General features: G+C 37.1%; 1 protein-coding gene across 1 annotated transcript in view; it reads right to left on the bottom strand.

Annotated features, from left to right (window-relative positions):
• LOC126282419 (A disintegrin and metalloproteinase with thrombospondin motifs 12-like) overlaps window positions 1-13458 on the bottom strand; it is a 1083163-nt gene that overhangs the window by 85300 nt on the left and 984405 nt on the right. The window contains exon 14 of the mRNA XM_049982077.1: window positions 2516-2649. Coding sequence (XP_049838034.1) covers window positions 2516-2649 — 134 coding nt within the window. The remainder of the gene's footprint in view (window positions 1-2515; window positions 2650-13458) is intronic.

Genomic DNA, 13458 nt, shown 5'->3' with positions numbered 1-13458 from the left:
ATCTTAGCTTTCAATTGGATACTATTGGCTTCACACACATTCTACAAGTAATAATTTATGATGAACCAAGATTTTTTTGTAATGTCCAGTGCCAGTCCCTTGATACCTCAGTGTAAAGAAAATTCACCTGCCCTGGCTGCATAAAACTAATTTTTCTTTTCAACATTTCGCTATAAATCAAATTCACACTTATGTTGGGTGTAGTCATTAAACAGCACATCTCATCTCAGACAGCTGCCAGAGTGCAATAACAAAGAAAGGACTGGGTAAATACATAGAAGAAGCCCATTGGTTGTGAAAGTGAATGAGTACTGTGCTGAACTACTGTTTGAATGTTGTGCAAAAGTAGTGGAAACACAAATGGCAGTAGTACTGACAGTGTAAGACCACCAGTGAGAAATATTTTCAGTTTCACTTAAAAATGAAAGTGGCTAGTAATGAGTTTATGCAGAGTTAACTGGGGAGTTTCATCTAGAAAGAGTGCAGTTCATTTTATGTCACATAGCATTGATTGCAGACTTCTGTCTCACCTGGGACTATTTAATGCCATAGATTTGCATTGCAGGAAAAGAGGATAATACAACAGCCACTAATAAATTACACTAGATACCATTACTTCCAGTATGTTATATATAAAAGACATACCAAATGACTGTGAAATGTTAAGAAGCAAACTACACCCCTTAGCGTTTGACGATAAAATAAAAACACTGTATATGAGGCGTAAGTAATGACTTTGGCAGAATATTAAGGAGGAAAATAATATGAAAGATTTATGTAGCAGACATAGTAGGGGACTGAACAGCTGCTGTTTATTACTGCAGCACTTTGTGCCCACATAAGACAAATGGGAAGAAAATGTTACAGAAATAGGGAGAGAATTCAATCTATGCTGCAATAACATATGAATTAGATAATGGTGAAATCATCTGAACCTAGCCAAAATCACACTAGAGAATATTTTGTGACAAAGGAAAACTGGTGTCAGACTTTGAATTGTACCTTGATCCTCTTTACCAGCTGCAGCTGCCTTGTCCATTTGGCTACCATAGCATTTGGGTCTAACTCAAACTTTAAGTGTCACTGATGCTTTCTCCTGTTACTTTCTCACACTGAGTCAGTTCCATTCAATTCAATGACTCTAATTCAACTGATAAAATCATATTGATTAATAGTCTGCTTGTATAATTTCATTTATCTCCTTTGTGTACATGAAAGTCTAAAACAACATCATTCACATCATTTCATATTTAAGTAATCTCAACTTATTTCATATTACTGGATTAGATTACACATGATCAAAGTGTTTCTACACTGAAGCACCAAAGAAACTGGTATAGAAATGCATATTCAAATACAGAGAAATGTAAACAGGCAGAATACGATGCTGTGTTCGGCAATGCCTATATAAGACAACAAGTGTCTGGTACAGTTGTTAGATTGCTTACTGCTGCTACAATGGGAGGTTATCAAGTTGTAAGTGAGTTTTAATGTAGTGTTATAGTCAGTGCACAAGCAATGGGACACAGCATCTCTGAGGTAGCGAAGAAGTGAGGATTTTTCCATGACATCGCCACAGCTGAAAAAGATCCTGCAAGAACGGGACCAATGACAACTGAAGAGAATTGCTCAAAGTGACAGAAGTGCAACCCTTCTGCAAATTGCTGCAGATTTCAAAGCTGAGCCATCAACAAGTGTCAGTGTGTGAAACATTCAACATAACATCATCTATAAGGGATTTTGGAGCAAATATCCACTCATGTACTCTTGATGACTGCACAGCACAAAGCATTACGCCTCGCCTGGGCCTGTCAACACTGACATTGGACTGTTGATGATTGCAAATGTGTTGCCTATTTGGACGAGTATTGTTTCATATTGTATCAAGCAGATGGATGTGTATGTGCATGGAAACAACCTCATGAATGCATGGACCCTGCATATCAGCAAGGGACTGTTCAAGCTGGTGGAGGCTACATAACAGTGCAGTATGTGTGTAGTTGGAGTGATATGGGATGTCTAGATACGTCTGAGAGGTGATGCATCCATTCATGTCCATTGTGCATTCCAATGGATTTGGGCAATTACAACAGGACAATGCAACACAGCACACATCCAGAATTGTTACAGTGGCTCCAGGGAAAACTCTTCCGAGTTTAAACACTTTAGAAGGCCACCAAACTCCCCAGACATCAATATTATTGAGCATATATGGGATGCCTCGCAATGTGCTGTTCAGAAGAGATCGCCACCCCTCATACTCTTATGGATTTATGGTCAGCCCTGCAGGATTCATGATGTCAGTTCCCCCCAGAACTACTTCAGACATTAGTCGAGTCCATCCCACATTGTGCTGTGGTACTTCTGCGTGCATGCGGTGGTCCTACACTTTATCAGGCAGGTGTACCAGTTTCTTTGGCTCTTCAGTGTTGTAATTTATACAGAGTTAGTGCACAGACTGATTAAAATTAAAGCCTTAAAATAAGAAGGTTCAACTAAGGTACGTAAAACTTACCCGGCAGGTTCCACTAATGCACACATCCCTTGATTCAGTGTCACAGTGTGTTCCATCTAGTACCCGTTCCCTCCAGAAAACAACATTTCTAGTGTCCCCTTCATCTGGTTTGCAGTACAGCACACAAGGTTCAGCTGGAGCAGATAATGTATTTATTTATCAATCTACTCAGTAAATACTGTATGGGTGTTGTCCAAATGTATGCTGTATCCATAAAAGAATGTCCAGGTTATAAATTTTAGTAGTATCAATTATACGCATTTTATTGTGTTGTTTCATGGTCACAGTTAAAAGAGTAACTCAAATAGTTTCAGATAAGTGCATATGAAAATACTGTTTTGCTGTTTTTACACTTGCAGCACCAGATTCCCATATGGCGATTCCTGAGTGTAAAGTATTTTGTGTTCTGCAGTTTGCCAAGAGTGAATCTGCAACTTCAGTGCAACTTTTGTTTCATTTAAGGTTTAATTGTGATCCCCCATAAGTAGAAACATCCATGATGGTATAGTCAATTTGGTATCTGTGGATGTATGCTTGAAATGGCAAAGGCATGAAGTGTCTGAAGAGCATGTTGTCAGATCATCTTACCTTCAAAGTTCGAAGAAGTCAGTTCGCAAAACAAGTCTTGAGCTTCAGTTGCCAAAGATGACAATATGGAAGGTTTTAAGAAAATGTTTACATATGCATCCATACCAGTTACAGTTGGTATATATTTAAAATCCAGTGAAGTGCAAGTGAAGCGAAGTGTTGGAGCGTGAAGGTGAGCTTCTTGATTGTGTGGTGTTCATTGATGAGGTAACTCACAAAGTTAAATGATTTCTGCACTTTGTCCTGATGTCAAGTGTATAGCAAGACTAGCTTTTTCCCCAGTTAGAAGTGTGAACCTGAAAACTTTGTTTGGCAACAAGATGCAGCTCATCTGCTTCATATGAGAGTAGTTGAATGTCAAAGTCCCTGACTGATTGATTGGTTGTAATGGTCAATACAACAGCTCTTTTCTGCTGGTCTCCACATTCATCTAACCTCACACAATGCATTTTTTATCCCATTGAGGCTTCATAAAAGATCACGCCTACATTCTGGTGCTAGCTAACCATGTCTACATTCTGATGCTAGCTAACAATCTGCCAGTATTGAGATACAAAACTGGAGAGGCTATTGCTTCCATTACTCCAAACATGTTAACAAAAGTGTGGAAAGAACTGGACTTTAGGTTGGACATTTGCCATATAACTAAGGGTGCTAATTTTTAACATTTTTTAGAAAAACTAGGTTATAGGGTGTAAAAAAATATCCACTATCCACTATTATGACTAGTAGCGGATATTTTTCTACACCCTATAAAGGAACAGTCACGGAGTTCGACAGCATCCACTATGGATAAAATTAATTTAAAACAAGGTTAGTTTACCTTCAATTTGATGTATGATTTGTTGAAACTAGTCTAATTTAGACTGTTATATTATACAATCAAAACTGGGACATTCTGTTATGGATAACCTGTATGTGTGAATGTTATGTGAAAACACTGCAAAAAGTGTAATATACAAATAAATACATAAAATAATACACACATTAGAATATAATGGGATACAACACATAGTAATAAAAATCTACACACATATATGCTTCTGTTACTAAAAAAAAAAGTCAGCTCTTTGTAGGCCTTCACTTTTATCATCCATAGCCAGCAAAACCCTTTTATACACAACAATGATTCAGCAGAGATTTTACATCAGACAACAACTGTCTTTTAATACGTCAGTGTAAAAAATGTTATGGGGAAAAATACAATCTTTAACAATAGAATGGCAGAACAGGTCATTTTTTTACTTCATTCATGAAATCATATGACTTTTCCTAATATTTTCTCCTCTTCATGAAAATGTATTATCATTTAGAAAATATTTATATTTTCTAGGGTCATTTCATTTGATATATCTAAAACAGTGGAAAGGGACAATTTTACATTGTTGTGTTATCTTTTCTGAATACATGTAAATAATACAATAATGAAGCAGTAACAAACAGGAATTGTGCAGAGTTGTTTCTACTTGTTGTTGGATCTTGGCATGCGCTCATTCAATCTGCCAAAGTTGCATTGTGTCATTCACGTAATATTCTTGGCCTATGAAAGAAAGAAAAGTTGTGTCTCTTAGAAAACTCCAATGTTAAATTGGAAATTGACTTCACTGGTGAAGATGACAATTCTGTACTGGAGACAAGTGAAGATGAAGACAAAAACAATGTGAAAGAGCAGGTATTAGTGGAGGAGGTTTCAAATGCTGATTTGCATCAATTCTCACATCAACCATTGTAGCAGGCCCAATTGAATGCCTCTACAAAGATGGTCACCACAGATGGGAATGAGTGGGACATTGCAAATTTTTCATCTTCTGGAGAAAGGTCAGCTACAAATGCTCTAAAGGAGTGAAGAGCTCCAACTTCTTACACTTACCATTGAGTAGACGGCACTGTCATCAGAGCTTTCTGTCTTATTTCTGATGAAGTGATGCTAAGGAAACACAGAATCAAATGCCTGAAAATGCTAAAAAACAATTATTGGGTCATGTTACCTGAGGATCTGGAAAATGTAGATGATCTTTGGTTGCATTCTTGAGGGCCTATTTTCATTAAATACCTTATGCCAAGGAACAGGTTCAAAGAGGTTCTCAGATTTCTCCATCTTGATGAAAAATCAACCTGAGATGAATGTATGCCAGCCAACAAATTAGCTCTTGTATCCGAAATTTGGGGAGATTCAATGGAAAACAGTATCCATTCTTGTCACTCTGGAGAATATATAACCACAGACGAGCAACTATTATCATTGTGCTTCATTCAATTCAGGCTCAACAAACCCAAAAAATATGGACTCAGTTTCTGGACTGCTGCTGATGTAGCGACAAAGTATATCTGTAACGCTTTCCCATACCTCAGAAAAGAGGATACACATACAGAGAAATGACCACTCTGAGAGTTTGTTGTTCTGTGACTCATGGAGCCATTTCTAAATGAAGAAAGAAACATGATGATAGACAATTTCTTCCCATCCCCTCAACTTGCTAAGAAGCGCAAAGAAAAGAAAACTTCATTACAAACCAGATGTGAAATATACTACACTACCATCCTGCAACAGACTGGAAACATACTGCACGATGACTGTATACCAAGGAAAAAAGAATAAAAATCACATTTTTCTGAGTACACAGCATATTGACATCGCAATAAGCAAAGAAGGAATAAAGAAACCAGGAATAACATACCACAATGCAACAAGGCATGGGGTAGACGTGTTTTATCAAATGACTATTTATATTACAAAGGTTGCATGTAGGAGATGGCAGATGCATGTCTTCTATGTCATCTTGGATATGGCAGCAATAAATGCTTAGGTCATTTACAAAATAGTAATGAGCAACAAAACGGAAAGGAAGAAGTTCGCTCTTCTGCTCTTGAATGAATTCACGGTATCGAAAGAGCAAGAAGAAGAATGGACAAAAGAAAATGACACAGAACCAAAATCATCTAGAAAAAGGAAAAAGTGCCTAATCAACTTTTGCATAGGCAACAAGACAAGCAACAACTGTGCAGAGTACTACAAAGTTGTCTGCAGAAAAATTGCATACAGATCAAAGCATGTCTAGCAGATTCCAATGACTCGTGCAGAAATCACAACAGATCCATGTACAGAACACACATGAGTATGATATGGAGCACAAATACTAAATGTGTCTGGAAGGTTCTAAAAATAGTTAGTTTATGAAAGTACACTGTTTGGGAAATTTGTCAGGAGGAACAATAATGAACTGATAAGTCATTTCTTTGTTGAAATAAGTAAATAATGTACTAATTACATGTTAAAGAATTGTTGTTAGTACTCACAAAAAATAGGCATTATGGTAGAATAATAAAAAAATATTTGTTTGTGTCAACTGACTCTTTCTGCTGTTAAAGGAACATCAGTAACTTTGCTGTTCTACTGTTAAATTTATTTTTGTCCTGCAATTTTCTGATGCCAATTGACAGCCTGTTGTAAAGTTTAACAACACTGACATGGCTCACATTCCTTTGTGTGTTAGTTCTTTTTGTTTGCTGTGTATGTATGAGGGTTATTCGAAAAGTAAGAAATGATCAGTCACGAAATGAAAACCACAATGAAAATCTGATTAAGTTTTGTACAGGTGTGTTGGGCAGAATCTCTAGTATGCCTGATGATCACGTTTTGTCATTCTTTTTTAGTTCTGAGAACACAGGGAGCACATAAAGATACCTAGAACAATAGTGTCTCTTGCCAAGTTCGAGGGCCTGGTGAGAAATTTCACCTGAAGTTATGCAGCCAACATTACATAACTGTCATGCATTTTCTTCTTCAAGACAATTCTCAGGGGCAATGAAGATGCTCCTGCATCATTTTCAACTGGAAATGTTTGATTACCCACAATACAGCCCATAATTGTCTCCCTCTGAGTTTCATCTCTGCTCACATGAACCGCTGGCTATGAAGACAACATTTTGGCACAGGCAGTGAGCTGTAGGCCAGAATAGAGAATTGGTGGAAAGCACTGGCAGCTGCCTTCTATAGCAAGGGTATTGGTTAGTCGGTACAACGCTATGACAAACGTCTAAGTCGGATCGGCGACTACGGAAATAAGTCACTCAAAGTTTTGATTTTCACTGTGGTTTCCATTTCGCAACCTATCGTTCCTTATTTTCTGAATAGCCCTTGTAGATCTATGTTATTCTTGATATTTTAACAATGAAGGTCAGCATTTGTCAAGGTGGGCCCTGATATATATAAGGCACATCTGTATGTATAAGGTGCAAATACTGTTAGTATTTTAAGCTTTCTGAATATGGGTTTCAGTGTGTGTATGGAGGACTGTGCATATTTATTCAGATAGCCCTCTTCTGTAACAAAAAAAACTGTTCTGGACAGCAAGTGGTGGAACTGCATAATATTATTTTATATCTTGCAAGAGACTGACAATAGCCAAAGTATGCCATATTGACATCTTATAAGGTAAAATTATTTGAAATAATTCTAAGAGCTAAACAGATGGAATTGAGTCTCTGTGCATAGATGTTACTCTGTCTATAACTTTGGCACCCAATACCATATATGGGTTTACGTTTTGACTATTTTCCCAGTTGCTTGTAATTTCTCTTACCTTATCTTCACGGTCTTAAGGCAAAATGTACATTGGTGGCAGTAGAATAATTCTGCAGTCAGCCTCAAGTGTCAGTTCTCTAAATTTTCTCAATATGTCTCACAAAAAGAACATAGTCTTCCCTCCAGGGATTCTCATTTGAGTTCACAAAGCATCTCCACAGTACTCATGTGCCGACTGACTTCTCATCCTAAAGACAAGTTGAAGCCTTTCGACTTAAAAGTTAAATTCAAAAATTTACTTAGAGACAGTTGATTTCTTGTCAAGCCATTCATATAGGTAACAAATCTGGCTGCCTACCTTTTAAGTGCTTCAATGTCTTCCTCTTATCTGTCCCAGTGGGAATCTTACACACATAAGCAGTATTCAAGAATGGGTGCACTAGTGTCCTGCACACTAGTTCCTTTATAAAAGAGCTGTATTTTCCTAAAATTTCTCCCAATGAACCAAAATCAACTGCCCATCTTCTCTACTATCATCCTTATGTATTCGTGTCATTACAAATCGATCTGCAATGTTAAGTGTAGACATTTAATCAAAGTGACTGTGTCAAGCAGCCCACTTGTAATGCTATAGGATTGTTTTTCCCACTCATCTGCATTAACTTACATTTTTCTACATTCAGTGCAAGCTGTCAGTCATCACACTAGCTAAAAATTTTGTCTAAGTCAACCTTAGTACTCTTACAGTCACTCAACGACAATACTTTCCTGTATATTACAGCATCATTGGCAGACAGCTACAGACTGCTGCCCAACTTGTTAGTCAGATATTTATGTATTCAGAGAATAAAGGTGGTCCTATCACATTTCTGAGTAGCACTCCTGATGATACCCTCATCTCTGACAAATGATCACCATTGAGGATAACATACTTAAGAAGTCTTCAAACTACCCACAAATCTGGCAACACTTTCTGTATGCTCGTACCTTTATCAACAGTCTGTACCACTTTATGAAAATCTAGGAATGTCAAACCTACCTGTTGCCATTTATCCATGGTTTGCCAGATGTTATACAAGAAAAGAGGAAGCTGAGTTTTGTATGAGTGATGTTTTCTAAATCTGTGCTGATTCTTAGACAGAAGCTTTTCTGTCTCAAGGAAATTATTACATTCAAATATAGAATATGTTCATGAATTTTTTAGCAAACCAGTGTTAATGATATTGGTCTGTAATTTTGCATGTCTGTTCTTTTACTCTTCTTACATACAGAACCCGGAAACTTCTTTCCTTTCAACTATTTCAGTTGCTTGTCTATGCCAGGGATGTCTATTACTACGTCCTTCATACAGGAGTCTGTGTGATGGTCAAATGACAGTATGTTTGTACTACAATTCTACACAAATGATTGCTTAAATGCAAAATTTAAAACTTCAGCCTCCTTTTTGCTATCTTCTATTGCCACATCAGACTGGTCAACTTTACTGGATAGAATTATTCAATCCACCAAGCAATTTTACCTAGAATCAGAATTTTGTTGGGTTATTGCACTACAAATTACTTGATGGTTGTCACTTGGAGCTCCAGCGTTGCTACGTCGACTACCACTCAGTTAAAGGTGACATGCAAACATGTCAGATCATTTCACAAGTTGAAATTGTGTCCATGTAATGCAGAGTGATGTAGGAATCTGCTGCCATCAGGTATGGTGGGAACATTAGATGAGCTGTCCACAGCTGATTGTAAATGACCAACGACTGAACAATGGCAGGCAACACATTTTGAAGCCCTGAATTTACGCTCATGTCCTAATCTAACCACAACCTCTTGATGTGCAATATATCCAAGAAAAAGGCAGTCAGCAGCCTGTGACAGAACTATTAATTGCGCTCTCTCTGCTCACAGCGATTAAAGCTGACCTGTATGAGTAAACTGAAGACAGAAAAAAATTCAAGTGTCAGTGCCAAAAGTGAGCTGTAACATCTTGCTTTTGCTATGCGAGCTGATGCGATACCAGCCGATGATCAGTCCTGGTTGGAACTCATTTACATGTTATAGGCAACTCTGGCAGTTTCCAAATCAGAAAAGAATGATAGAGAGAAAGATAACAGAAAATAAAATGGTAAACTTTAAATGACGCAACAGAAGATTAAAAATAAAAAAAAATTACAATGAAACCAATTCATTGAAATTAATGAACATCAGAGTCATTGTGGTAAATATTAAAAAAAAAATTCTGCTCAATGGGATTTGAACCCACAATCTTTTGTATCTCAATCTGTAACTGCACTACAGAAGACCTCTAGATTGTATTTTTATAATTATTTATCTACAGAACCAGTTGCAATGATTATTTGATGCCTTCAAAAAGTCTGGTTGCACACCATGTCATATGAAGTTTACCTACTGCAAGCCAATCTCTGTGATAATAATAATTGAATATGTGAAGCCAAATTGCATCTTGTGCAAAAGAATCTGGTAGTCTTTGGTGTGCATGAAATCTGTCATATTTTGTTGCCATTGTTTTGTGTATGTTGTTTTGGATGTGTTTATAATATATGACTGATTATGTGATTGGAATAAGGTGCCTCAGTCCTACTTTGTGAGTTCAGTTTCACAGTTATCGTCTTAAAGCCATGCTGATTACTGTTTTACAACATACGGACACAGATATTTCTTGATTTGGTGTGTCATCAATTTTTCCAAACTTTGGAGTATGGTAGAAAGAATTATATTGATCAATGGCTTTCTACCTAATATTTGTCAGCATTTTTAAAAGTAATGGCTTCAGTATTGATATTTTCAACCTTTCAGGAAACGATAAGTTGGCAATGTCTTACAGTTGGTGCAGCAGTCTCAATTTTTATCACAATTTTGCTTTTGTGTGGGGCCACAGCCTCTGAAATTTTTTTCAAGGAAAACTTGGTCCATAGTAGGCTGTAATATTCTTCATTAATTGTGCAATAAACCAATTTTGATGTTTTTTGTCATTTTCAAGCACATGTGGGGTAAACATCACATGATGTATCTCAATAGACATAGTGCATAATTCAAGTTACTGTTCAACACTTGGGGCCACACTTATCGGATATGGACTATGTAAATATGGCCTCAAGTGTGGAACAGTAATTTGAATTATGTGTAACATCTAATGTGATACATCATGAAAATGACATGAATGTTGAAATCTGCTGATTGCTCAACTGCCAAAGAATATTGCAGCCTGAAACTTCCTGACAGATTAAAACTGTGAGCTGGACCGAGACTCGAACTCTAGATATTTGACTTTCGCGGGCAAGTGCTCTACCGACTGAGCTACCCAAGCATGACTCACGCCCCATCCTCACAGCTTTACTTCTGCCAGTACCTTGTCTCCTACCTTCCAAACTTTACAGAAGCTCTCCTGTGAACCTAGCAGAACTAGTACTTCTGAAAGAAAGGATATTGCGGAGACATGGCTTAGCCACAGCCTAGGGGATGTTTCCAGAATGAGATTTTCATTCTGCAGCGGAGTGTGCACTGGAGGTTCGCAGGAGAGCTTCTGTAAAGTTTGGAAGGTAGGAGACGAGGTACTGGCAGAAGTAAAGCTGTGAGGATGGGGCATGGGTCATTCTTGGGTAGCTCAGTTGGTAGAGCACTTGCCCGCGAAAGGCAAAGGTCCCGATTTTGAGTCTCGGTCCGGCACACAGTTTTAATCTGCCAGGAAGTTTTATATCAGCGCACACTCCGCTGCAGAGTGAAAATCTCATTCTGGAAATATTGCAGCCTATTGTGGACCATGTTTTCCTTTACAAAAAGTCTTGATTATGACAGGTCATAGCACTCTGTCTTCTCCTCCCAACATTTAATGTTTCAGGCTCTCTGTCATTTTGTGTTCATTTTTGGATCTACTCTCAAGCTACATTCTGGTTTTTCTAGATTTTTGAATTTTGAGCTTAATGTAGTTGTTGCATAATGAAGTTAGCCATACATAGTATAAAAATCTATTTGTGTGTGCGTGTATGTGTGTGTGTGTGTGTGTGTGTGTGTGTTTCACATCTCCTTTTAAAGCACTGGACCAATTTCAACCAATCTTGGTACATACATACCTTACTGTCAAGCAACAGTTGCTGTGGGGATAAGAACCACCTACCTATCACTGTTCAGGAGATACGTCATAAACAATAGGATGTCTGAAAAACTGCCGCATCCTTCATGACGTTTAAATGTATCGGTTCTGTGATATTACCAGTATTTGCAATAAATTTTGCAGGGAATATCTGCATGTGCAGTTAAAAGCACCTACCACAGTATATCACGGTAGCATATATAGTGTGGGAGATACAACATCGTAAACACTGAGATGCAGAACAACAGCTGCATTCTGCATGATGTTTAAATTTACTACTTCTTTTCAACCAACTCTATTCACAACACATTGCAGGCAGTATCCACATATGCCACTGAACATACCGGCAAAATTATATCACCGTATGACACATAGATCAGGAGATATGATGTCATAAACATGTGAAAAACTGTCACACTGTGTATGTTGTTTAAATTTATTACCTCTTTACTACTAACTTTATTCACAACATATTTTGCTGACAGAATATATATGCTGTGGAATGTACCTACACAAATAGATCACTGTACAACACAGTTCAAGAGATGTGAAGATGTGATACATACAAAAATGCTGCTTCATGCATGAAGTTTTAATACATTTATTCTTTATTATTAAGACACTCCTACAGTCAGGTGAATTAAGGAAATCCCTGCTATCTGGCAGCACTTTTGACAGCTTTCAACTGAAATTCAAATGGTTGTAAGTGGAAACAATAGCTATCTGTAGAGTTATGAAGAGGTGTTGCCATAGAGACATTTACAAAATTGCATTATATGCATGTGAAGCAGTTGTACCCAGTTTACAGAAACTGTCTAGGATCATCTTTCTTAATTTGGATATTGTACATATACATTTGTATATTATGTACATTTCTTTCTATGATTTTTTCATAATTTCAAAGGTGTTTTCACGAAAACATGGAAATGAAATTTTTTTGATACTTCACCACAAATGTACTTCATTTTTTGTTTTCCTTTCTAATAGAAAATTGGCAACATGAATACCTGGGCAGTGCAGAGTGTGTCAGTTGGTTGTTTACATAATTTGACACATTTTTAAATGTTAACATTTTCTGCATTTAAAAAATTATATCCTGTTCTTCACATTTCTACCCTGTTTGAGTGTTCACAATTTCCAAAATAGCTTTCGATTGTTATTGGTCTGTCTTATTATGCTGTCACTAGCCATAAATTGCATCTCAGTGATTGCTTGTCAACATACTTTCTTGTAATTCTCAACATGTTCTTTGAAATATGGCATTGTGGATATTTTCATTTTAAAACTTAGTCTTTTTAGAGTACTGCAAGAATTTTTATTGGCATATGTAATTCAGGAAGTTGCACTTATTTTACCATTGTACCTGATTCTTGACAGCTTCTTTGGAAAGCACATTTCAAAATACCCCATGAAAATTGAAGAGAAGGAATTATATACATCATTGGTATTTGTGTTGGGAAGCACTTTCACACAGGGCTTGTAGCTTAGGACATTTATAAAATTTATACAATTTCCTGTAGCAAAATTTCTTTTACATATATAAAGAATATTGTAAAAATGATAGATTGCTACTCACCATATAAATGAGATGTTGAGTGACAGATAGGCACAACAAAAAGACTGCTATACATTTGAGATTTCGGCCAGAAGGCTTTCTTCTCAAGCAGAAAACATACACACATTCACACAAGCACAACTCACAAACACACATGAACGTTGTGTC

This window comes from Schistocerca gregaria, chromosome 7 (assembly GCF_023897955.1).
Source record: "Schistocerca gregaria isolate iqSchGreg1 chromosome 7, iqSchGreg1.2, whole genome shotgun sequence".
Lineage (NCBI taxonomy): Eukaryota > Metazoa > Arthropoda > Insecta > Orthoptera > Acrididae > Schistocerca > Schistocerca gregaria.
This window is presented reverse-complemented; position numbering and strand designations above follow the sequence as displayed.